The sequence below is a fragment of the Malaclemys terrapin genome, chromosome 7 (genome assembly GCF_027887155.1).
Source record: "Malaclemys terrapin pileata isolate rMalTer1 chromosome 7, rMalTer1.hap1, whole genome shotgun sequence".
Taxonomy (NCBI): domain Eukaryota; kingdom Metazoa; phylum Chordata; order Testudines; family Emydidae; genus Malaclemys; species Malaclemys terrapin.
Window position 1 is genome coordinate 119,338,340 of NC_071511.1, and position 24,577 is coordinate 119,362,916.

The 24,577-nt window shown below is 41.5% G+C and overlaps 1 protein-coding gene and 1 long non-coding RNA gene across 4 annotated transcripts; one reads left to right on the forward strand and one right to left on the reverse strand.

The window, feature by feature from the left end:
- The first annotated feature begins 5,298 nt into the window (after positions 1-5,298).
- Positions 5,299-22,936, forward strand: SMNDC1 (survival motor neuron domain containing 1). 3 transcript variants are annotated; one of them, XM_054035120.1, is made up of 6 exons: positions 5,299-5,397; positions 7,964-8,083; positions 14,275-14,417; positions 16,427-16,588; positions 19,385-19,538; positions 21,180-22,936. In XM_054035120.1, exons 2-6 carry the CDS (start codon positions 7,964-7,966, stop codon positions 21,315-21,317), a joined length of 717 nt encoding a protein of 238 aa, XP_053891095.1. In that variant the 5' UTR covers positions 5,299-5,397; the 3' UTR covers positions 21,318-22,936. The 3 variants fall into 3 exon arrangements, with proteins under 3 accessions (XP_053891095.1, XP_053891096.1, XP_053891097.1); XM_054035121.1 differs by lacking the exon at positions 5,299-5,397 and adding an exon at positions 7,162-7,240; XM_054035122.1 differs by lacking the exon at positions 5,299-5,397 and adding an exon at positions 11,415-11,493 and having other exon boundaries at positions 8,018-8,083.
- On the reverse strand, positions 11,389-16,486 carry LOC128840736 (uncharacterized). The gene is made up of 3 exons (XR_008445696.1): positions 16,400-16,486; positions 13,181-13,305; positions 11,389-11,469 (listed from the first exon to the last, which is right to left on the reverse strand). It is a non-coding gene; the product is annotated as an uncharacterized LOC128840736 (long non-coding RNA).
- Positions 22,937-24,577: the final 1,641 nt, after the last annotated feature.

Here is a 24,577-nt window from a genome sequence, read left to right on the forward strand (position 1 = left end):
GGGATGGATCACTTGATGATAACCTGTGTGTTCATTCTCTTTGGGGTACCTGCCATTGGCCACTGTCAGAGGACAAGATACTGGGCTCGATGGACCTTCGGTCTGACCCAGTATGGCCGTTCTTATGCATCAAAAAATCAATGCAAGGATTTTTTAGAGATGTGATTTTATAATCTTCACCAACTCACTAATGAAATATTTTTAAAGCAAATTTTAAACTAAGGTTCTGTAGACTAACATGTTCTGAGTAAATATTACAGTAATGCACAATTGTTTTTGTCGGTAAATTTAAAAACTGACAGTATATACCCGGGGGTTGGCAAACGCCTGTTAAATGACTTCATTACCACTTGAATGACTCTTTAACAGTTTCAATGTTGTGCTAATAGGTCTGGCAGGCTGGAAGGCTTTTTCACTTTTAAGTTACTAGATTCCCTCTGGAGCCAGCTGTGGGAGACTGCAGGAAAGGTCAGAACAGGGATAGGAAGTGCCGGGAGTGTGGACACTAAGACCCAGTGGTGCCCCAAATTTTCAGGTGCCCTACGTAGCCGTGTATGCCTAAGGATGGCCCTGCACCCAAGAGTTCTGAAGGAACTCAAATGTGAAATTGCAGAACTCCTAACTGTAGTCTGTAACCTATCACCTATATCAGCTTCTGTACCAAATGGCTGGAGGATAGCTAATGCGATGCCAATTTTTAAAAAGGCCTCCCAAGATGACCCCAGCAATTACTTCAGTATTGCGCAAACTGGTTGAAACTATAGTAAAGAAAAAAATTGTCAGACACATAGATGAACATAATTTGTTGGGAAATAGTCAACATAGTTTCTGTAAAGGGAAATCATGCCTCACCAATCTACTAGAATTCTTTAAGGGGCCAACAAGCATGTGAACAAGGGGATCCAGTGGATATAGTGTATTTAGATTTTCAGAAAGCCTTTGACAAGGTCCCTCGCCAAAGGCTCTTAAGCAAAGTAAGCAGTCATGGGATAAGAGGGAAGCTTCTCTCATGGATTGGTAACTGGTTAAAAGATAGGAAACAAAGGGTAGGAATAAATGATCAGTTTTCAGAATGGGGAGAGGTAAATAGTAGTGTTTCCCAGGGGTCTGTATTGGTCCCAGTCCTATTTAACATATTCATAAATGATCTGGAAAAGGGGGTAAACAGTGAAGTGGCAAAATTTGCAGATGATACAAAACTATTCAAGTTAGTTAAGTCCCAAGCAGACTGCAAAGAGCTACAAAAGGATCTCTCAAAATTTGGTGACTGGGCAACAAAATGTCAGATGAAATTCAATGTTGATAAATGCAAAGTAATGCACATTGGAAAACATAATCCTAACTATACGTATAAAATGATGGGGTCTAAATTAGCTGTTACCACTCATGTAGAGACCAACCAAAGACGTGAATTTAATATTCTACAACAGAATCCCAAACACAAGTAAACACCTGCAGTGCTTCAAAGATGCCTGTCTTTCAGTGGAACATGCCCATCTTTTGTGCACCAGACTAGAGTGGTTGTTCCTGTCTTCTGCAAACCCCTTTCTGTTGTTGTTCTAGTTACATTTCTCCCATCACCCTTTTATTTTGGGGGCAACTTGTAAGTGGCTCCACGAAGTCTATGGGCCTACATGTAAATCTGCTACTGGCAGTGGAAGCAGAGTATAATAAGCATAGGTCTCTGACTCGAGTTACGTTTTGGGGGCACTAACATACGTCTGTGGGCAGAGTTCCACTGGGAGGTGTCTGCTGTCTCTGTACAGTTTCCTGTGGATAGTGAGAGGATAAGAAATTCTCTGTTCATTGTCCCCGATGGTAATTTGCAAATCCTGATGGTCAGCCTTCCCATTTTAAATGAGAGTAGGGGTTAATACTATCCATGAGGCCAAAGCTTATACTAAAAGACCTCAAAAGGTCAGCAGCAACAGAAATAGACTAAAGAAATGAATGATCTTTAGAAAATGCCCAGGTTTGGCAGACTGTTTCGCACCCTTATAACTTGCAAGTTCAATCAGTTGATTTAGTGAGAATCATTTTTTCCATATATTTGAATCAACCAAGGTCTAAATGGGGGACGCAGAGAGAGAGACAGAAAAATGATTCATGCAGGAAACTAAAAATGCTGTGGGCTTCATTGCATTAGTGTAATTAAAAATAACTCTGCATGAACCTATCTTTAAGATTCTTTCTTATGGAAACAATTTTAAAAAATAAAAAATCAGGAGACTAAATTTGTGTGAAATGGATGTAACTTTGGGACCAAAATGAGAGCAATGCCTCTTGACATGTGGGAGAGTTGAAAGGTATGTGTGCTTGTATAGATAATCAGCAAGGGGTAGAAAGTCATCTTAGTGATTAAGTAGTAGAGCTGCATGGATAAATGATTTTTTAGTTCCAAAAAAATTAATTTACAGAAAAGAAAATCAGTTTAGGTTGAACCAAAACTTTTTGGAATTTTTGGTGAATCAGAGAGCTGGAAATTTTTGTTTTGGGTTGAATAAAATGTTTCATTTGACTCAAAATTAAATGTTTTGATATGGGCCATTTTTAATCTTTTTAAATAAAACCAAAGGAAATGAAGGGCTAGATTCACAAAAACAAATATGACCCCCCCCCCCGCCCCCCACTTCCTGTTCTAAACTGCTGTTTGATGCTGAATTTTGGTGAGTGGGTGTGTGAGGGTTGGGGGAGGGGGAGTGGCTTGATTCTGATATAGTGTTTTTAAATCAGACTGCACTCCTGCATGATTAAAAGGCACCACAGCACGCTGGTATGAAAGACTGTATAATTATCGATTGATAAAGTATTGTGAAGTTACACATTTTTTAATACTGTATGTCTGAGTATGAAGAAACAAATTAGTAGAGCTATAGTTTGTGCACACCATGTCCAGGTACCCCTGCTGTCTCTTATAATTAACTGTAAGTCAGACACTTGGAATTTCAAATCACTCCTCCACAAAGAAAGAGCTGAGCCTTACTCTAAGCAGGCAGATTCTGCTGAACCTAATACTTTTCAATTGATGTTAATCCTTTAAGATTCCCCGTGTAATTAGATCAGGTCCTGAAACATAAACCCTTGTATCAGAGGCCTGGTATGATGCCTAAGGCCTGAACTAAATTAATGGTCAAGACTTTGTTAACATAAAGCAAAGTTAAGCTGTGAGCAAGAGGCAGGCCCAGCTCAGAGTCTGGCAAGAGAGGGCTGATGTTGCAAAAACACACACACCTAAAAGGTACTGGACACTAGAGATATAAACATATGCCAGGATGGTACCAGAACACTCCGACACTAGCACATTCCACACAGATAACAAGGAACATGCTGACCCATCCTAAAGACGGGCAAAAGGGTAATATGATGGATTGGGTTGGTTTGACCGAACTAACATGTACAAGGTGATAGGTGGCACCTTACTACGGTGAGGGGTTGTTTTGAGGGGTTGTTGTGGCACCTTACTACGTAGAGGGGCTGTTTTAACTTTTTCTTCCATTTGGTTAGGGACTGAGTGGGGGAAGAGTTGTTAAGTACAAGGGACTCAATATTTGGAGAAGTAGCCTGGTAGAGAAACGGGCAGGGGGTTGGGATCCAGTGTTTATTAAAAATTTTAATCCTGGCTCAAACACTGATTTGTTGTGTGGTCTGGTACAAGTTATCACAAATGAAGTTCCCCTAAAACAGCAATTTAATCTGCCCATGTGGAGCCAATGCCTTTAACAGAACTTCATGCCAGTGTAAACGTCGATCTGCATAGATCAAATTGCATGGTTAGGAGCTTAGAGTGTAAACTTGTTGATAAAGTGATTGTCTTTAGTTGTCGATTGAGGATCTTGCCACATATATAGATGCCCAGGAATAATAGCAACTGTGCCTCAGTTTCCCTATATGTAGGGGGGATAATTATATTTCACTGTGAGGGCACCAGGAATATAGTGTTTTGAACGTGTGTACATATGCACATTATGCAGCTATTAGACAGTCTGTGTAGGTGTGTGCAGGCAAACATAGGTACATATCACTGAGGACTAAACCGGTGAGGTTTTTAAAAGCAGCCACATATGATTAGCTTTCTCCTTCTGAAAGTTAATGCTCTGTTACAGTTTACAAAACTAATTCCTCTATGCATTTCACTCTGGCAACATGCTTCAAACTTCGTAACATAATTTACAAAATCAAGTCTGAGCCACGAGTGCAAAGCGGCCTATGAAAAAATATCTAGCAAAGTTTCCGCAGGTTTGGTGCTCTCAGTAACAGCTGAATTGAATGTTGTGAAACTTTGTTTTAAAAAATGTTTCTGCTTGTATGATAAACATCAGCCCCAGGGGTAATTGAGGAGAACGTTTTAAATGTTTGGAAAGAGCTGCTTAGATAATATCTTTTACTGGGCCAACTTCTGTTGGGGAAAGAGGAGACAAGCTTACACAGAGATGTTCTCCAGGCTAGCCTCGGCCAACATTTTTTTTTTCAAGCGGGGGTGCCTAAAACCCCTTAAGTTGGGGTGTGTGTGAGAGATTTAGGGTGCTTACTTGGAAAGCCTGGGCCTTAACTAAGCAGACCACTTGTTCGCTATTAAACCACCAGAGCATCCTGCTTTTCAAGGATTTATCCCTCCTCGGGCAAAACCAGGCGTGGTTTTGGACGGTCTGGGACAGGGGCTGCCCTTTTGAAGAGCGCCCCGCTCCACCCCCAACAGTGTGACCAATGTCATGCTGGGCCGGGGGGGGGGGCAGAGCAGCACACGCTTATAAATGGGTCTCCCCGCCCCCAGCCTGACCTGCCAGGCACCCGTGAGGCCCAGGTCCCACCGGCGAGGGCAGGGTCACGCCATTCCCGAAAGACCGGGCATGTCCACTGTGGTGGCAACAGAGGAGGGGCCGCCGTAGCCGTAACCTCGTTGTGCCTCAGTTTCCCCACCCGGGACGCAGAGACGCGAACGGCTCCCCTGGCCTTGCCGAGGGGCGGGGCAGCAGTTCATGGCTGTAACGCCCCAGCACGTGCACAGGCCCCCTCAGGCGCCACGTCTCTACCGCGGTCCCAGCAGCGCGGAGGGGACACGCGCCTCAGGTAGCCCCCCCCCCCACCAACGACACGGGAGGGGAGGAGCTTGGCGTTCTACCTCATCCGCCGACGCCACGAAGGTACCCGGATGAACCAGCTCTCGCGCGCGCTTCGCTGCCGTCACGTGGCCACCCAGAGCGGCTCCCTCCCGGCCTCGTGCCCTTTGACCAGCGGCGGGCACGTGACCGACTCGGCCTTTCGCCCCCCTCCCTCCCCCCAGGGGAAGTCTCGCGATTGTTGGCCCCCGCGGCTCCTGGCTCCGTGTGTCGCGGGGAGGAGGAAGCGGCCCAGGCCTGACGGGACCGAGCGCGGCGCGGACCCCCTCCCGCGGCCAAGGTGAGAGGAAGCGGCTATTAACCCTTCGCGCGCAGCCGGGAGGAGGCCGAGCCGAGACCCGGCCCCGCCCCGCCCCCCACCGGAGGCTGCTCCGGGGCTTCCCGGCCCGACCCCTTCTCCTCCCGCCCCTCAGGTTTCAGCCCCCGCCTGGCAGGCTGGGCCGTGAGACCCCCCCCCCGGCCCGGAATTCCTCTGGCCTAGGCCCAGCACATCCCTCTCCCTCCGCCCCGCCCCGCTCACCCCCACGGGCCCCCCGCCCCGCTCACCCCCACGGGCCCCCGCCCTGCCCGCCCCGCCCGCCCCGCTCACCCCCACGGGCCCCCGCCCTGCCCGCCCCGCTCACCCCCACGGGCCCCCCGCCCCGCTCACCCCCACGGGCCTTAGCCCCACCCCCAAAGGCCCTAGCCCCTGCCCCGTTCTCCCCTCTGCTCCATTCACCTTCCATAGGTTTCAGAGCAGCAGCTGTGTGAGTCTGTATCCGCCCAAGGGACAGGAGTCCTTGTGGCACCTTAGAGACTAACAAGCTTATTAGAGCATAAGCTTTCGTGGACTACAGCCCACTTCTTCGGATGCATATAGAGTGGAGTAAATATTGAGGAGATGTGTGTGTAAAATATATCTCCTCAATATTTATTCCATTCTATATGCATCCGAAGAAGTGGGCTGTAGCCCACGAAAGCTTATGCTCTAATAAATGTGTTAGTCTCTAAGGTGCCACAAGTACTCCTGTTCTTTTCACCTCCCATAGACAGGTTTCAGAGGAGCAGCCGTGTTAGTCTGTATCCGCACAAGGGACAGGAATCCTTGTAGCACCTTAGAGACTAACACATTTATTTGAGCATAAGCTTTTGTGGGCTACAGCCCACTTCATCGGATGTATAGCCTGGAACATATAGTGAGAAGATAGATAGATATACACACACATACAGAGAACATCAAAAAGTAGAAGTAGCTATACCCACTGTAAGAGGCTAATTAAGAGGCTCTCTGGTCACTCAGTAACAGACTTAAAGGTGGCAATTTTGCAACAGAAAAGCTTCAACAACAGACTCCAATGAGAAACTGCTGAGCTTGAATTAATATGCAAACTGGATACCATTAACTTGGGTTTGAATAGAGACTGGGAGCGGCTGGGTCATTACACATATTGAATCTATTTCCCCATGTTAAGTAACCTCACGCCTTCTTGTCAGCTGTCTAAAATGGGCTATCTTGATTATCACTACAAAAGTGTTTTTTCCCCTGCTGATAATACCTTATCTTAATTAATTAGCCTCTTACAGTTGGTATGGCTACTTCCTCCTTTTCATGTTCTCTGTATGTATATATATATCTTCTCACTATATGTCCCATTCTATGCACCGGATGAAGTGGGCTGTAGCCCACGGAAGCTTATGCTCAAATAAATTTGTTAGTCTCTAAGGTGCCACAAGTACTCCTGTTCTTCTTCCATAGACTCTAACTCAACCATCTTGTGCCCCTCCCCCCATCTTTCTCCCCTCTCCCCAGAGCCTAGGGTTAACCTTTCCTCCCTCCCCCCTTCCACTGCCTGTGCTCAGAGTTCCCATTTACCTCCTCTTCCCCTAGCCCCAGTCCCTGGGTTGGGAAGGAGGTGCATGCTGTAAACTGTCATGCAGGAGTATTACTTGTGAAAGTAGAGGAAGGCACATTCCATTAAAATTGCACTGCTCTGAATTTATGAATTAGTATGTCAGCCTCTCCATTTTCTTTGTATTCTGTCCCCTAGGAGTTCTACTCGTAGAACGCTCTACAAGCACACAACAAATAGACTGTCTCTGGCTCAAAGAGCTTACAGGCTTCACCAATCCATCTGTGACTAAAGGCTAGTTTTGTCTCCATAACATGATGCCCTATGCAGAAGACATTTGAAGGAAAGGCTAAAATTACATTAACTTTAAAAAAAAAGTGTGTGTTGTTATATAAAAAGTGGCTTAAAGCAAGATAATAGAACATTAAGTGAGGCTGATATCATTGTCTCATGTAAGAGTTGTGTATACACATCTAAAGAGACTGAGAACGTGAAGATGATGCTGTTTATTAGTGGAAAGGCAAAATTATAATGCCTGGGACCTCAGAATATTTTGAAGATATGAATCATTACATGCTAAGTGTTAAAGATAGTGTTAGCATTGGCCTGCTAAAGCCAGGGTTGTGAGTTCAATCCTTGAGGGGGCCATTTAGGGATCTGGGGCAAAAATCTGTCTGGGGATTGGTCCTGCTTTGAGCAGGGGGTTGGACTAGATGACCTCCTGAGGTCCCTTCCAACCCTGATATTCTATGATAGTGTCACTATTGTATACACACAACTTGTAAATTACTTATTTCAAGGATTTTTTTTTTGTTGGTTTTGATCAGAATTAGTATGACAGTGCGTGAGTGGTTATCCACTGAAATAGTGTAATACTAAAATTAGTGTGTTGGGTGTCCATCTATGATAGCTGTAACATCTTTTTAACCATTTACAAGTTCAGTTTTATTTTCACTACAAAAGAGTTTATCAAAGCAGTTTTGCAACTTTCTGTTCTAAGGTTTACTTCTTTTCCAGATGTCAGAAGATCTTGCAAAACAGCTAGCTAGCTATAAAGCTCAGCTCCAGCAAGTTGAGGCTGCTCTTTCTGGGAATGGAGAAAATGAAGACCTACTAAAATTAAAAAAAGATTTACAGGTGAGGATTGAGGGAATTAGAAACTGAGATCTTTCTATCATGAGTAATGTCAGCAAAAATGCCATCACTTTCTCTCAGGCAGAGACATAGCTTGTTGCTGGGTATTTGCACTTTAACAAAAATAATAAATACTTGTCAGGGTTATTGCAAAATGTAAGTTAAAGGTTTGTTTTATGGTCTCAGATTGCTTGAAGAGACGGTGGTATAGCTGGCAGTCCCAAAGTTTGGCCTGTCTTTTTAAGTTTATTAATATTCATGGTTTTTTTAATGCTTTTTTAAAAATTCACTGCTATATGATTTGTTTTTAAAAAAAGATGTTAGTACTTCACCATCAAGAAGAAGAAGAGTTCTTATTTGAGATGTGCAAGGCTTTGGCTGAAACACTTAAATAATATTGCCTCCCTTTTAAAAAAAGAGAAGGCTAAAAAAAATTCACGTCTTAGCTTAAGTTGATAGTGACCACACTGTTGCATTGCACATGCAGGCTGAAGGAAGAATTTGCGGAAAGAACCCTTTTAGCTTCCAAAGGATTGGAGAAAGAACTATGAAAAAATATGCAAATAGTCTTTTTTTTTTTTTTTCTTTTTACTATACACAGTTTTGTACCTTTTATAAACAACCTTTCCAAATCTTCATCAGTGGCCTTTTTGTGGTATTAGAAAATGGTGGTATAGTAAATTGTAGGCATCAAATTTGATAACCTTGTAATTGAATCTAATCTCCACTCACATCTGCATTTTTTAAATAAAGCCATTGCATGCTACATTTAAACTATGTAGCTATTTCCATTTGTCACGACATTTGGGCTAACCTGAGCACTGAATCTCTCCACATATATTTATGTTGAATAACTCAAATCAGCATCAAATTAGTCATTATGCACACTTTCAAGCACATCCATAAATCAAGTATCAGAGGGGTAGCCGTGTTAGTCTGTAGCCACAAAAACAACGAGGAATCTGGTGGCACCTTAAAGACTAACAGATTTATTTGGGCATAAGCTTTCGTGGGTAAAACCCACTTCTTCAGATGCTTATGCCCAAATAAAACTGTTAGTCTTTAAGGTGCCACCAGACTCCTCGTTGTTTTCACATCTAGAAAGATAGCTGAAATACCTTTACAGCATAAGTCTGAAATCCTGCCATACCTTAGCCTCCCACTGGCTTTTTAATAGAAGTTCTGGGTATGTAAGGAATGCCAGATTTGTTATAAAGTATCAAATGTGCCACCACCTGGAATATGTTTAGACTTAAGCTCATAACCAGTTATTTTTTGTTGATCGATAAAAGCTACTCAAAGTCCTCTTTAGACCCACTTTGGACAATGGCATGAACACCTTCAACTTGATTAAAAAGGCCTTTTATCACTTCAGGCAACAAAATTGGCACATAATTGTGCCTGTATTTAATGTTTTCTTAAATGTTAGCGTATGGGTGCAAAATACTACTTTGTTATTGCTAGAGAGAGAGAGAGAGAGAGAGAGAGAGCACTATGGCAGCCAAGTTATTATTCACAAACCTTAAGTAGATAAAACTACCCACTGCAGCATTCAGAAGCTGCTGCTGCTTGAAGAAATGGTAACAATAACAATACAACTCAAAAACAAGCTAAATCAATGTCTTCTATAATAAGCTTTAGATTTCCTTTTAAATGTAAAAGTCTTGTGTCCACAGGGAACTTTGTAGTATAATGAGACTGTACTTTATTGCACGTTCTTAAAAGCATGTGTATATTTTTAAAATCCAGAGCAAAACTCATATTTCTAATACCAATACAAGGTCTACTTTGATGTGTGGAAATCATTGATGTGAAAGGACAACTTGGAAAAAAAAATTAAATGCTTTCTGCACAGAATAGGGAAGATGTTTGCGTTCCCATCTCCAAAAGTTTGCTACCCATACATTCTACCTTAAAAATGGAATATAAATCCAACTTTATATTTTTTTAGCGTCTCAATTAAATTGTTTCCTGTTTGTTCTAAAGATTATCAGTTATGTATCTGAAACAATCCTTTATCTCAGTATTGTATCCATCATTACCATACACCGCATGCTCAGCTTTGACCAAAATATTTTAATGTAAATAATGGGCTCCCCATCTTTTACTTTACTGAGGGACTTCTAGCAAGGTACCTATGCAACCAAGGATCAAATCTAACTTGCATGAACTAGAGTGGATTGCAACCAGCCTCCTCTTTAATATGATGTTACAAGCTGTGGAAAATATGCACTCCACAATACAGAGCTCCATCTTGACTTGTGTGGAAGGCCACTCTCATAAGGATGGATCTTTGCATGCTGGGACCTGTAGTCTCCACAGGTTGTATCTCCATGTCACAGGAAGGTGGCAGCAAGTCACATTGTATAGCTTATTTGTCTGCATGTGGCTACCTTAATTAGAAGTTTTGCTATAGTAGACAGTAACAGCACATTCTAACTCTTCCCCACAAATCTTGCTTTAAAAATGAGCCATTCAGCCTTTAAAGATGTCAGTAGTGTTATTTTACTGTAGTTCATGAGCTAGTCTGTCTAGAGTCCAGAGACCCCGCCCCCATAAATGCGATCTGACATCTGAATACTGTACATGAGACAGTTGCAGCTTCTCTTCCTGCTTTGGTAGTGGGTACCACATTATTTTCTGCTTAAATAAACGTCTTGTTTTCAACTTCCTTCAATGTCTGTTCTTAGTTTCAGTTGGTGCCCTCATGTTTTTTCAACTTGCTACTTTCTTTAAGAATTTTATGGGATAGAGTTCTCTCTTTTTTTTTCTCCCATTGTTATTTCTACAAATCTAGTTTCCCTAGCCCTTGAAACTCTGCATAAACTTAATGGTGCTTTTCTGTACCTTGCAGTTCCTCAGCTGTTACTGTAATGTGATGCCCCCCCACTATGTGCAATACTCCAGTTGTGTTCTCACTAGCACTATAGTATGCTATATGTTAGAACAACAAAACAGATGTATTGGAACCCTAACCAATTCAACACATGCTGTATATGGTTCAAGTTTCTCTCCACTATCTGTGTCCAGTATTAAGATACATAGGCAAAATAAGATTTTACCACAAGTTTATTTATAGCCTACCCTTTAAACAACTGGTAAAGTCAAGGAATTGTTGATTGAGTAATCTGTGTACATATTCACTCTAGTTCTACAATAAGCTATTTTAATAGATAAACAACTTATGAAGGAGGCAGGAGTAAGTCAACTGTCTCAAATTACAGTGGTTTCTGTATATCTGAAACGCTTACCTTCAGGTAATCAGTGCACAGCTGTACTCTATTTGACCTGCTGATACACATATCACAAGCCATGATGCTTCCTGGATTTGCAGATTACTGCTACTACCACCCGCTCTGTGAGTGAAGGAGCAGTGTTAGAGCTCAGACCTGGGGAAGGAAAAGTAATTAATGGTATGTACTCTAAGGAGCTCCCTCAAATGAAATATTCTAAATATCAAAATCAGTGTTGGCCCATATGCAATGTTCTGCAAAATAAAGATTATAGTAAAGGTAGACTGTGGCCATATCCTCTGTTCCAGTCCCTGCCACAAAATCACCAGAGGGTCTTCTAAAGCAAAAACAAACCTCCTTGTTAGGAGAAGCATTTAGGTTGGTTCAGATAGGTTTGGGGAGGGTTAGCTCAGTGGTTTGAGCATTGGCCTACTAAACCCAGGGTTGTGAGTTCAATCCTTGAGGGGGCCACTTAGGGAACAGGGCAAAATCAGTACTTGGTCCTGCTAGTGAAGGCAGGGGGCTGGACTCAATGACCTTTCAAGGTCCTTTCCAGTTCTAGGAGATATAATAATAAATGGAGATATCCTATCAACAAACAAAAGAGAATCCAGTTCTCAGGCCCTTTGTGCCTCTGTGCTAGCTAGTCAAACAAACATATAAGAAAACTAAACACTTTATGGGGTTGGTCTCCAGGAAGAGAATCCTCAAACTTCTGGAGAAATGAAGAGCAGCCTTCTCTCTGCCTTGAGCTTTCCTTCTCTTTATAGGCCCTCACTTATCAATGAGGTTTAGTGAATCAGGGTCCAGCTGTTCTCTCTCATCTCTGCTGAGCTGAGAGAGGAACCCTGCTGGGTCCCGCAGCCTTCCTGTCCCACTCTCTCTAGGTAGTTGTTGATTCCATTTATTAAGAAAAGTGGGATGGGGGGAGTCTATCAAGACTGTAGAGAGTTCCTTTTGGGGCCTTTCAAATCTTATTTAGGGTGTTCCACTTACCAAAAGTACTTCTCATCTTGGATCTTGACTAAGGAAAACATTGGAGTCAGGAACATTGAATCTTCATGCTTTGTATTGTTTCATGAGCTAACGTGGAAATCCATTTTGAAAAAGGCTGTTCCTCATCACAAGTACAATTTCTTTATTTAAATCACCCCACAGCCAGTAGTTGCAAAGAATGCTTGTGCCTGTGCTGGACCAACACGTGTCGTTTCTGCTCTGGCAAAACTGATTAAATTGCTTCCAATTCATCCTGCTGCTGGCCTTGCCTCTGGGCAGTAATATTTGTGGGAGCAGCAGCATATAGACATAATGTGTTGTGGGGCAAATCTGTCGAGAGGAGAGGGTTATTTGGAGGTAGTGGGGGGGAAACGCAGGATGTCTGCAATCTCCTTAATTGAAATATTTGCCCTTAATTTTGCAACTTGCATCAGATAAAAATATGAGGATATTGTAAGGGCTAACACCATTGCTTGTTTCTGAATTGTGGAGTTGCCTTTCCTCATGTAGGAATGTGCTTGTGTTTTGCTTTTATCTGCTAGTTGTTGAACTACGTATTTTTTCAGTAGCCGTGACCAAGAGTCTTCACACTGGCAAGTAAAGTGTAGCACTGATTCAATTGGCATTTGCTACATTGCAATAAAAGGAATAGACACTAAATATCTTTCTCATTAAGGTGAAAAATATGCATTCAAATTCTTGCCCTCTAAACTATCTACGTATTTTCTTCCACTGGTTTATGAAATTTATAGAAAACCTGGAAATTTGCCTACCTACTTTGGCTCCTGAGTCAACAAAGATGGTGGCTACCTAATTGGGGAAGTTATTTTGTTTTAAAATAGATAACATTGAGACTGAAATAAACACCTACCCATAGAAGTTGTTCTTCCAGGTCCAATCACAATGGCAGGGCAGTGGGTGGAAACTTGCATTGCTGTGTACTGTGCTGTATCTGCTCTGTGAATACATGACTTCACTCTGTAGTGTCTAAAGGCACTAAAAATCAATTAATAGAAAAAAGATATATTTTCTGCTGCCATTTTTCTTGTTCAGGTCATTCTGTCAGATTAATGAGGAGGCTTTGGCCCCACACTTTGAGGCCCTGATTCAGGAAAGCACTTAAGTGCATAATTAAGTCCATCATTATTCAGGAAGGCAATTAAGCATGTTCCTAAATGCTTTCCTGATATGGGATACTTTCCTAAACTGGGATCTCAAAAAGGAGACACTCCTCTCTCCATAATATCTCCATGGATACTTCAGCTCAGCCAATCCCCACTTTTTCAAAGGAACTGAAAAAACGGCACCTCTCATTCAGAGGTGCTTATCGTTAGTATGCTTATTTTATATGCAAGTATTCTAAAACTAAGCAATGTGTAATTTCTGGGCTAACCAATCATTTTTAAAATAATCCCTAATGAAAAATAAACTGCAGTTGAGGCGGAAAAGCAAAACATTCACAATTATCTATCTTAAAGTTTATTTGAATCAATTTAGCCCTTGCCTTCCCTATGAGCAGTGAATGTAACACTGGCTACTCACTCCCCATTGCTGCGATGTGCTCTCCAGTCAAAAACTGAGAATCATGTGCAGCACATGTGCAAAGGGAGTTGCATCAAGGATTTTTTCCACATGAATAGCTGGCTATGTCTCTGAGCCTATGCAAAAGCAGTTCAGCTAGAAATAATTGCTGTAAAAAGGAAACATTGGGGAATTTTGAAAGTTGACCAAGGGTGTAGAGGTGGCCTCATTTTAATATAACATACAGTCATACATCATTTATTTCTACATATGGGATGTCTAAGGCTAATACACTGTAATTAGTGGTAAATAGCCAGCAGTCAGCTTTACATCAGATATACGTTTAATACAATCACTACTAGAAAATAGATCTGTCAACTTGGAGGGAAAATAAAGCTCAGTAATGGTGTTTGAAAGTGTATTTTTTGCCTCTTCCTTTTCCAGGAAGTTATAGAATTAACCAAAGATCTCCTTTCAACACAACCTTCGGAAGCCCTTGCAAGTTCTGATAGTTCTGCTTCTGCCCTACCCAGTCACTCCTGGAAGGTTGGGGATAAATGTATGGCAATATGGAGTGAAGATGGACAGTAAGTGTAGAAAACAAACTTCTCTAACAGTTACATGAAATAATACAGTACAATGGTAAGAGATTTTCATTCAGCTTGAACTGCCCCATTTGAGTAATTCTAACAAAGAATAGCTAAGAGAAATTAAGTAACCATTGTATTTCCTTTTAGTGAAGTTCAATATTATAGACAAAGCAAATTTGATATTCAGTGATTCTGAAAACACCTTTTCTTGTCACCACCCTCAAAAGAAATATAACATATACACCTTTTTAAAAAAAAAACCCTACACTTTCATAACTAATTATAATCATTTAGTGTAGTGCCTGTCAAATGTACCGGGGTATGTAATTGCCATTCTGTTTATATATTTTACATTTACTCACTGTCATGAAAAATGACTGAGAGATTTAAGTCTGTGCATTTAACTTGGAACACCATCATTTGATTGTAAAGGAACTGTAGTTCTATTGCGATTGCAATATTGCTCTGTCTTTAAGGGCTTGATACTTGGCTGTACCATGCTCTGGAGATGCTGTACCAAAATAGTTGGTTTTGACTCCCTCAGCTAATGTTATTGAGAGTTTCTGAGGTTGCTTCAGTTTACTCTGATCTTGTAGTCTTTGAAATACAAAGATATATATTTTCAAAATGATAGTTTATCCTTTATTTTGTAACATAGAAGCATTTCTGAATTTTTTTCTAATCAAACTGTTCAGATTGAGTAAACATCCCATTTCCTTCTCTTAGAAAAGAGTTGAATCCTTGTACAATGGAGCTGCTAATGTAGTGAAAACGAAATATATGCATTGATGCAGAATTATTGATATTTTCATGTAGAAAACAAACTGTTCAAAAATAAAAACACTTCTTCTGTTGCTAGGCATCGATGGCTGAAATATTTTCTCACCTAAGATCATAAATGTTACATTTTTTAAAATTCTTGGGTCACTACTGGGTCCCGAGGTCGGGTCCTAAACCACTGATCAGAATGAAAAGTTTGTTGGATCTGAAAGCATTTGAACTGGTCCACTTAGATGTTTCTAGTTCTAGCAGGTCAAGTGGTATTGGACCTTACTTACTTTGATTACTATCTTGTTTCTTTCCACTAAAGTTGCAACATGATTTAAGCAGCCAGTGTCTCAAGAACTGCTAGCTAGAGATTAATGCTTCCTACCACACAAAACCTGGGGCTCCCCTCAGTTTTTATACAGTATAAAGCATTGGTGTTTAACTCCATTCAAGTGTTTCTCAAGATGGTGGCTATATCAAAACAAAGTAGGCAGGTGTGTTAATTGGAATTATATCTGTAAGTATAGTCTCTAGCCTCTGTAGCAGAGCTGGGCGGGAGATTGAGACTTCAAATTTTTTCCTCGTCCCAAATTGAAATAAAAAGTCAGTCTCAAAACCTTTGTAAACAGATGATCCGAAAAGAATCAGTATGGCCTTTTAAAACTAGAGATTTGAAATAAAAAGTTGTTTTGAACTAGAAAATGACAAAACAGGACATTTAAACAATTTTGAAACTTTTTTTTTTTAAATTTGAATCAAAATATTTGTGAAACTCAAAACCAGCCCTTCCTGTGAACAGTTTTAGTTTCAACAAATCAGCATTTTCTGGTGGAAAAAGCATTCAGTCAGAAAATTCCTGACTAGCTCTAATCTGTGGTATCTAGAATGCCATAGTTTTACAATCTGATATTGTATGACCTATCAACTAGGAAAAAAAGCGAGATTCTTAACTTTGCAGTTGCACAAGGCATTTGTTTCTAGCCTGAATAGCTATTGGGCCTTAAAATTGTCACTGGTTCCTTGATCAGCTAGTGAGGTTAAGCTCTTGTGCAGGACTGATGTACTTAGGTCCTTAAAGAACATTAACTTCTCAGCTTGATTTGTATTTTGTCCCAAAAAATGAAGCTGATTGATAGAAAGTACTTAACTTAATGTTAGTAGCTGAATAACAGTGTAGGTGTTGTAGGGCTGAGTATTAAACCATTACTCACATGCTTACAGCCATGATATCTTTACAGGTGTTACGAAGCCGAGATTGAAGAGATAGATGAGGAGAATGGTACTGCTGCAATCACGTTTGCTGGATATGGCAATGCTGAAGTCACGCCTCTGCTCAACCTCAAACCTGTAGAAGAGGGAAGAAAGGCAAAAGAGGACAGTGGCAACAAACCCATGTCCAAGTAAGTGACTTGTATAACCTTAGATATGTACTTTAACAAAGAACTTAGGCCAGCCAAGCATGTTACGTTCGTGTGGTTGGTGGATGGATGGAATTTGCTTAAGAAAACATACACTGGTAAAACAACCTGTTAGCATCTCCCTCTTAGACCAATTCTGCTGTCATATTTATCAAGGATATTAATGTCAGAGACAACAGTAGAATTCTTTCATTGCCAGCAAAGAGGCCAGTTCTAAACAATGTAGGTTCCAAATCATGATCAGGTAAAGAGCAATGCAATATGGAGATGATGCTTACAATTTGTGTTTCAGGAGAAGATAGAGACTTGTGTGTGTGGTGAAATAGTGAGTATATTATAAATTACTGATTAAAGAGGTGGTCGATGCCTGTAACCCAGCAGAAACTTTTCAGAGCTCCTGCTTGAAATTGTAAGTGTTGTACAGACAAGTTTTCATTTGGAGGAATGAAAAAACAGCTTCAACAAGTGAAGCTTCTTTGATTCTTTGTGGGAGTACTCGGGGTTGTGAGGCACCTCATTACCCACTGCCCTAAGCATGAGGAACCCTGGTCTGTGCCCGCCATTGGTCAGCTCCCTGACTTCACTGTCCATGGGCAACACAAGCACTCCCCTGTTACCCTCGGCAGGTCCTGCACTCTTGCCTCAGGTTAGTGATAGGCATATTCCTGCCCCCAAGCATCTCCCTGGAGTGTCCTGTCCCAGTTCCAGTGGATGCTGACAGTAGTCACAGATTTGCTACTGCCAAAGAAGCAGTGCATCCCAATTTGCTACACCTCAGCTTATTGTTCTGTTTAACACACAGCACTTAGATATATTTATAGTAAAAACTAGTAACAGTTTATTTAACAGAATAGAGAGATCCGGTTGGTAGCAAGTAAAGTATTGGAAACAAATGGTTACATATACCATACAAGCATTCTAGAACCTAGGCTTAACTAGATACTTTCCTGTCTTATAGATCAGTGCTCACCCAAAGTCCTTCCAGCACTTTACAGCAGGCTTGACTCTGCCCCTTTGTCCATAAGACAAACATGCGGCTAACTTGCTTTCTCAGTGAAGGATCCAGGCTGTACCTCTGCATTCTCAGACATACCCCAGGAATCCATTGTCTTTACTCATAAACAGGATTCACACCTGCTGTTTATTCCTTCCTGTAAATTTCCTCTCCAAGATTTTGCAGTCTCTTGATAAACTTGGCTCAATATTGAAACAGGCATCCATTGTGAGACATACAATGCCTAATACACATATGACCAGACAGAGAGATAAGTGTCTGTTACCTGCTGCTTGAAAGGAACCTGTCCAAGGCACGCCACCTTCTGATTACCTGCTTTAAGAACATAATTCTCAGCACAGACACACACTTCAAATATTATTTATACACGTTTCGCAGTGTTTATGATGGCCAGTGGGCTACTGGCTCTTGGTAGAGACTTTGCATGCCACCTTATAGTGAATTATTGTGCATGTATCTGACCCAGGAGATCCCTGTAAAACTCTAGGCACTCTCTGTGCCCTCTGCCAGCTAGCACCAAGAGGTTCCTGATTCACAGCTTCCTGATAAGAAACCAAAATGTAGAGGGGTTACATCTTGGGAACCAGTCTATTTGGAGACCCAAGTACTGGAGCAGCTCTTGCGTCCTTCCTCCAGCCTACGGTAGGTTGTAGGAGAAACTCATAGGATGGGTACTGACTCTGTCTTACCGAATTGGGGACACTAATATGATCCTTGAGGGAGGGAATGGCGGGTGTGTGTGCGCTTAATCCCTCCCCTTTTGGAAGAAGCCTGGCATGTGGTTCCTGTCACATACAGATCCCCTGTGATCCACATTAGTATAAAGGACTTGTGCCTCTGTCCTAGCTCCCCAGCACTCATGTTCCTTCCCTTGGTTCCTGGCATTATGGCTTTGTTAGAGCCACACTGCCCTCCTCTCCTCAGTCTACTGTTCTTGCAACACCCCTTCCATGCCAAAAGGGGTTCCACAGGATTAAAGAAAGCTTCTGCAGAAAAGGCAATACAAATTTGGGTTTTATCAAGTTCTTTGCAGATTCCCCAGAGAGGCTAGTGGAGGGGATGATATATTTCAGACCATTTCTCCCTTTCCCTGTGCCTAATCCCCATCACAGTTGCTGATTTTTACCTGATCAGTGCAGGAGTCCTGGATCAAGGGCATTCTTCTCAGGCAGATCACCATGGTGAGATTTGGTTCATGTTGGAAAAGAGCCATGTACATTCAGAATGTTATTTGGGGGCCATTTGAGAATTTGTGAAACTGGGAATTTGTCATCTGTGTCAGATCTGAGGGTTGCTCTATTTGAAATGGCCTGCTTGGGGCATTTTTATTGCTCCTGATTCTGTATGATAAATATTACAGGAGTGTAATGATACTCTCAATTGATAGACTGCCTTACAGAAGAAATGACTTAAGGTTCTTTCTAGAATCAGAGAGTGAATCTGTTCTGTACAGGCAGCAGATGAAACTAGACTTAAGATGATCCTATCACACCATGGTACCCATGTGTTACACATAACTTACTTCACAGCTTTGCTCTTGCATCTATGGAGTACAGCTTGTTTGGGGAGGTTTGTCAGTATTCTTCATAAGCTTACATAGTCCTGACTTGATTGGGTAATCACTCGTTTGAGTCCTGTTTTGCACACCTAATGGCTTACACACATTTAGTTTCTTATTTGGTACTTAGTGTACCCCTCAGAGTTCTTTATGAAGAGGAAATGGAGGCACAAACATAATCATGGGCTACCCTTCCTTCCTACAGAAAAGAGATGATTGCGCAGCAACGAGAATATAAAAAGAAGAAAGCTTTGAAAAAAGCCCAGAGAATCAAAGAACTTGAACAGGAGCGAGAGGACCAGAAAGTCAAGTGGCAGCAGTTCAACAACAGAGCCTATTCGAAAAACAAAAAAGGCCAGGTTTGTATATGCTGCCAGTGTGTGAACCGTTAGCCAAGGAATAGTCTGACCTGCTAGTTACAGAAAAACACCATGCCCAGACGATGCTTGGGGGGCACATGGCTCCGCTTCACAGTCTGAGGCAGCCCAGCTGCAAAACAGAGTAAGTGTAAACAGGCTGAGTAATCATGAAAAGTCAGTCTTAGGCCTTTGCTTGTGTAGGTTGGGAAATTTGGTCACTTTTCTGCAAGAATTGGGGTCGCCTTTTACATGTTTGTTAGTATAAATTAACTACAAGTTTGCATTTGGAGGAGCAGCCAAACTGCTCCACATCATGCCATATATTGGGGGAACTGTTGAGACCTTCATGCTGGCAAGTGTGTAATTGGGTCTCATACACCCAGCACAGCTTTTCATGGCTGTTATAACTGTGCGGGAGATAAGGAAAAGCCTAGAACAAATACCAGTGAAAGGTGGTAGCACTATTCCTCAAATAGTGCGTATTTTGGTTTTCGCTAATATACATTCATGCCACTTATCAGAGGGGTAGCCGTGTTAGTCTGAATCTGTAAAAAGCAACAGAGGGTCCTGGGGCACCTTCAAGACTAACAGAAGTACTGGGAGCATAAGTTTTCGTGGGTAAGAATCTCACTTCTTCAGATGCAAGAAGCCAAAGCCTCTGTTCAAATGCTACTTGCATCTGAAGAAGTGAGGTTCTTATCCATGAAAGCTTATGCTCCCAATGCTTCTGTTAGTCTCAAAGGTGCCACAGGACCCTCTGTTGCTTTTTACATTCATGCCACTGTTCAGAGAGCTCACTACTGTTAGCTTTGTCAATGGTAATGTTAGCCATTGTATAGAAATACAGTGATGCACATTGTCAAAGTTATTCAGGGAAAAGAATTCTTGCCACAACCTAGGTCTGTAAGAAGACCTATGCACCTGTGACTTACATCAATAGTATATAGGAATTGGAAGCTGTTGCTAGTCATTATTATGAAAAACCAAGAAATTTAAAAAAATACAATATAAACCCTTCTGATTGGCTTTGGTTTAGCATGGTGAGGTGTTTTCCCTATTGAAATCAAGCTTGCACTTGCCCAGGCTGGAGCATTGGGTCCACTGTTGATGGCAGCATAGACTGGGAAGATTGGGGTCCACTGGAGCGGAGATCCTGAAAGTCTGGTGTGTGGCCAACTTGGCAGCCATTTCACATGTCTGGTAGAGTAGCCGTATTTCAGAGGAGGTGGTGGGGAGACTGAAGTGTTGCTGCCCACTCTGGTTTCCTCCCACTCACCCAGGGGCAGTGTGGAACTGCTGGCGGAGTGCAAAAACGTCAGTCCTTTTGAGCACTTAGCACAAAACAGTCTTATGATAAGTAATGTGGCCTTTATTCCTGAACATTGGCTATAAGTGCTCACAGAGAGGCATGATTAGAACATGGGACTGGGTGCCAGGAATTTCAGTTCTAACGTTGCCTCTGTCACTGACTCCCCCTGTGCCCTTGGGTAAGTACATTAATGTGTCAGTTTGCCATCTATAAAGTAGAGTGTTGAGGATTGTTTGTAGAATTAGAGACCGGACTAATCAGTACTCATGTATTCAGTTAGCAAACTGTCTTGAACTGACTACTCAGGAATGGTGTTTTTGTTTCCTTCTCAGGTAAAGAGGAGTATTTTTGCTTCCCCTGAGAGCGTGACTGGCAAAGTCGGAGTTGGAACATGTGGAATTGCAGACAAACCCATGACACAATATCAAGATACCTCTAAATATAATGTCAGGCATTTGATGCCTCAGTAAGAGGGGGAAAGGCTAAACTTCATCTCTGCAGGGCTTTACACTTATCTTTTTATCATTATATTTTTCTAAAAGTAAATTATTTGTTGGCATGTAGTGAATAGTTCATTTTGTCACCATCACTTGGCTTCAGCTGATGTGAGCCTTAAAGAAATCTACAGCTATTCAGTTGACTCCCTTCATCATTACTAAACTTTTTATATAGTCCTCTTAAAGCAAAATTCTGCAGCCAGATGTTTTCGTGAGCTGTTTGCAGTTGCACTGAAACAGCAGTTAGCTGAAATGCTGGTCTCCAGAATCTTCCATTCATACTTTTAGCCAGGGTAGGGTCAGAAAAATGACTGTGTAAAAATGGCACCTTTAAAAGCTTCTCATTCCCTCTGTATTCACAGTCCTATCTTCTTGCTTTAGTGACAAACTACACTAGCACTACAGAGCCAGTACAGCTCTGGGAATGTTAGCTGGATTCCATCCTAGCTTGTATATAAAATGGAATTGTTAATAAAATTCTGAGTTACTCCCTTGCAAGCTCCCTGAAGACAGTCAGCTTGTACAGCTGTAACTGAGGGCAGAATGTGGCCCACAGAATACATAGGAGTAGTGTGATGATTCATGTGCTAGACACAATACAACTTCACTTTGAGATTCCAGACTGAATTTGCAGGGCTGGAAATTAGGGGGAGGAATCTCCTTACATGTATACCGAGCACATTTAAACTGGAAGTCACTGAGACACAACCAGGGAACCCCAAGATGACATTTTTAGAGAGTCAGATTTCAGAGTAAAACTGCACTTTAAAAGTGAAGATTTAAGTATGTTCTCAGCCCTTCTACACCATGCACTGCTGGGTTCCGTGGGCTGGAGATGGGACTTGACAACTGTACAGTAAATCCCCACCTTGTTGAGCAGCCTGTGTGGGTTTTTGTCCCCATCCATTTAAACAGAACTGAAGCACATTAGATAAGAATGCCTGGATCCTATTTAGTTAGTTGGAAATGAGTAAAGGCTAGTCTGAAGTTTCTGCCTTGCTATAATCCTGGCTGTGGCCCCAGTGTTCATTGTAATTTCAGCCCTACACTGTCAGTGAGCCCTTTCAAGGAAACCACCTGTAAAAGTTCTTGCCTTTGTATGTGATTGCTTCCCTCTGTTACTTGTCTCCCACTTACGGGACTGGTACCACCTCTGAATCCGTAAAGTGTTTAAAAAAATCAAAAAAGTTAATGTATAGCCCTATATACAATGTAGATATTATTTTTGTAAAATCTAGGGCTGAGTTAATGAACAGGAGTACTTTGGCTATTTCCTCCATTAAATAATTCAAGTGTATTTCTTGTTCATTAATCCTGACCATGTTTCCCTTGTATATTATGTTAATGTAGCTCATTTTGTAATTTGTTAATTAGATCAGGTCATGTCAGCAATTGATAATGCACTGATTGGTGGAAATGTCCATCAGTTACCTGAGTCACAACTCAAGCTAAACTCTGCAACTGATAGTGTAGAATCCATGCATAGAAAAAGATTCTTCCTATTAATGGGAGAAAGTGATTTTTATGAATACAAAGTGTGTTAATTTCAGTTTTGTATGTTTAACTTTTATTAAATAAAGTGTTAAAATCTCTTGGAGATGTTTGGAAAAGTGAAAATGCACAATGCTTGGGCACTGTCGAAGCTCACCATAAGGACTACCACAGAATGCTGAAGGACTGTCAGATACTGATAAGGAAACAAATTAGTGAAGAGGAAAACAGACACTTAAAAGTGCTTCAATTTCATTATGCTCCATTGCAAAACTAAGCAAGTTTTGCCTAGTTTAAGATATATCCTACTTGAGGCAGGGGTATAAACTTTGCTGCCTGCAGAAGGACTTTAATCTAAAATGAAGTGTAATCTGGTGCAAGGAGGAAAGCCCCGCCTCTGCATGTAAAACAGCCATTTTCAAAAGCAGTGTGTATGTCAGAGAAATCCCATACAGCCTGCACTTTTGACAAAGACTCCTTCACCTGTCAGTCATTAGAGGGGGCATTGGTTCTGCTGGATAGTGAGATGGCTGAGTAATGAGGCATCTGTCTGTCATTCCATGGAAAACTACTTGTCCAGGGTACAATGGTTCCTGACACAAGCAGCTGTTTTTCTGTGTGTGAGGAAGAACAGAGACTGGAACTCTTGCTATAAAACATGCAGGACCTGACCTTGAGGAGGGTGGCCTAGGCATAGACTGTCCTTAACAGCACTGTGGTTGATGTGAATGAACACGCCTTTTTTAAAAAGGGCTTAAAAAATGATGCATCAGACATTGGGATATGTCATTAACCAACCTTTAAATGGCAACTCCACTCTCCCTTTTGGTATAAGAAAAGTCTCCACCATAAAAGCATTTTGGCACTAGCCATTTTCTCTGAAGAGAATGTCAGGGGCAGAGGGCTGCCAAAAATGAAACAGTGCAGGCTGATCCACTATTACTGTAGGAAACACCCCTGCCTCAATTAAAGCTAGCTTGTCTCATGGGACCTTTAAAAAAAATAGGTAAAACTAATTGACATAGTGGAAGGCCACATGAGTTATGTGAAACTGGTATATTCTTGATCACTTGAACTGCATTTAGGTAATGTACCTTTTCCCTTCAATGTGCTCTTACTGAGTGCTGTCCCAAGCTAGACAGCCTTAATGCACTTGGCTGTGTTATCAAGCTGTCAGTACAGAGAAGTGTCTTTTTTAAAAAAAAGACTACATGGGATCCTTCTGCAAGCAGAATGCTATAAATCACTTCTGGACTAGCATGATGGTTGTGGCATTAATGGTAGCAAGCTAAAACTGGGAGAAATTGAAATAAGCAGAATAGAACAAGAGCTGACCAGGACAGCACTGCTAGTAAATATCAGCAGTCACCATTTTGGCAAGTCCTGTGTTACCCATTAATTTTAATGGATTTCTGAAATGTCAACTGACTTGACTTTAAGCTTGGGTTGACATATGCAGAGTGGTAATAAAACCTACTTGGTCTCAATAAAATTTCATAAAATTTATTTGTATGTTTTAAACAAATTAATACAGATATCCACAAACAAAATGACTTTTAAATCCTGAAAAATGCAACATCTTTGCAGCAGCACCATCCCCATGTTATAAACAGAGATGTGGTCAGCAGTTGTGTATTGTTTCAAAGACTGGCTTTTATGAGTCAGCACCAATCAATTGTGTGGTGGTCTTTTTCTCAAAGTAGCAAGTGGCTATAGCACCTGTGTAGTTACAGCACAAAAAA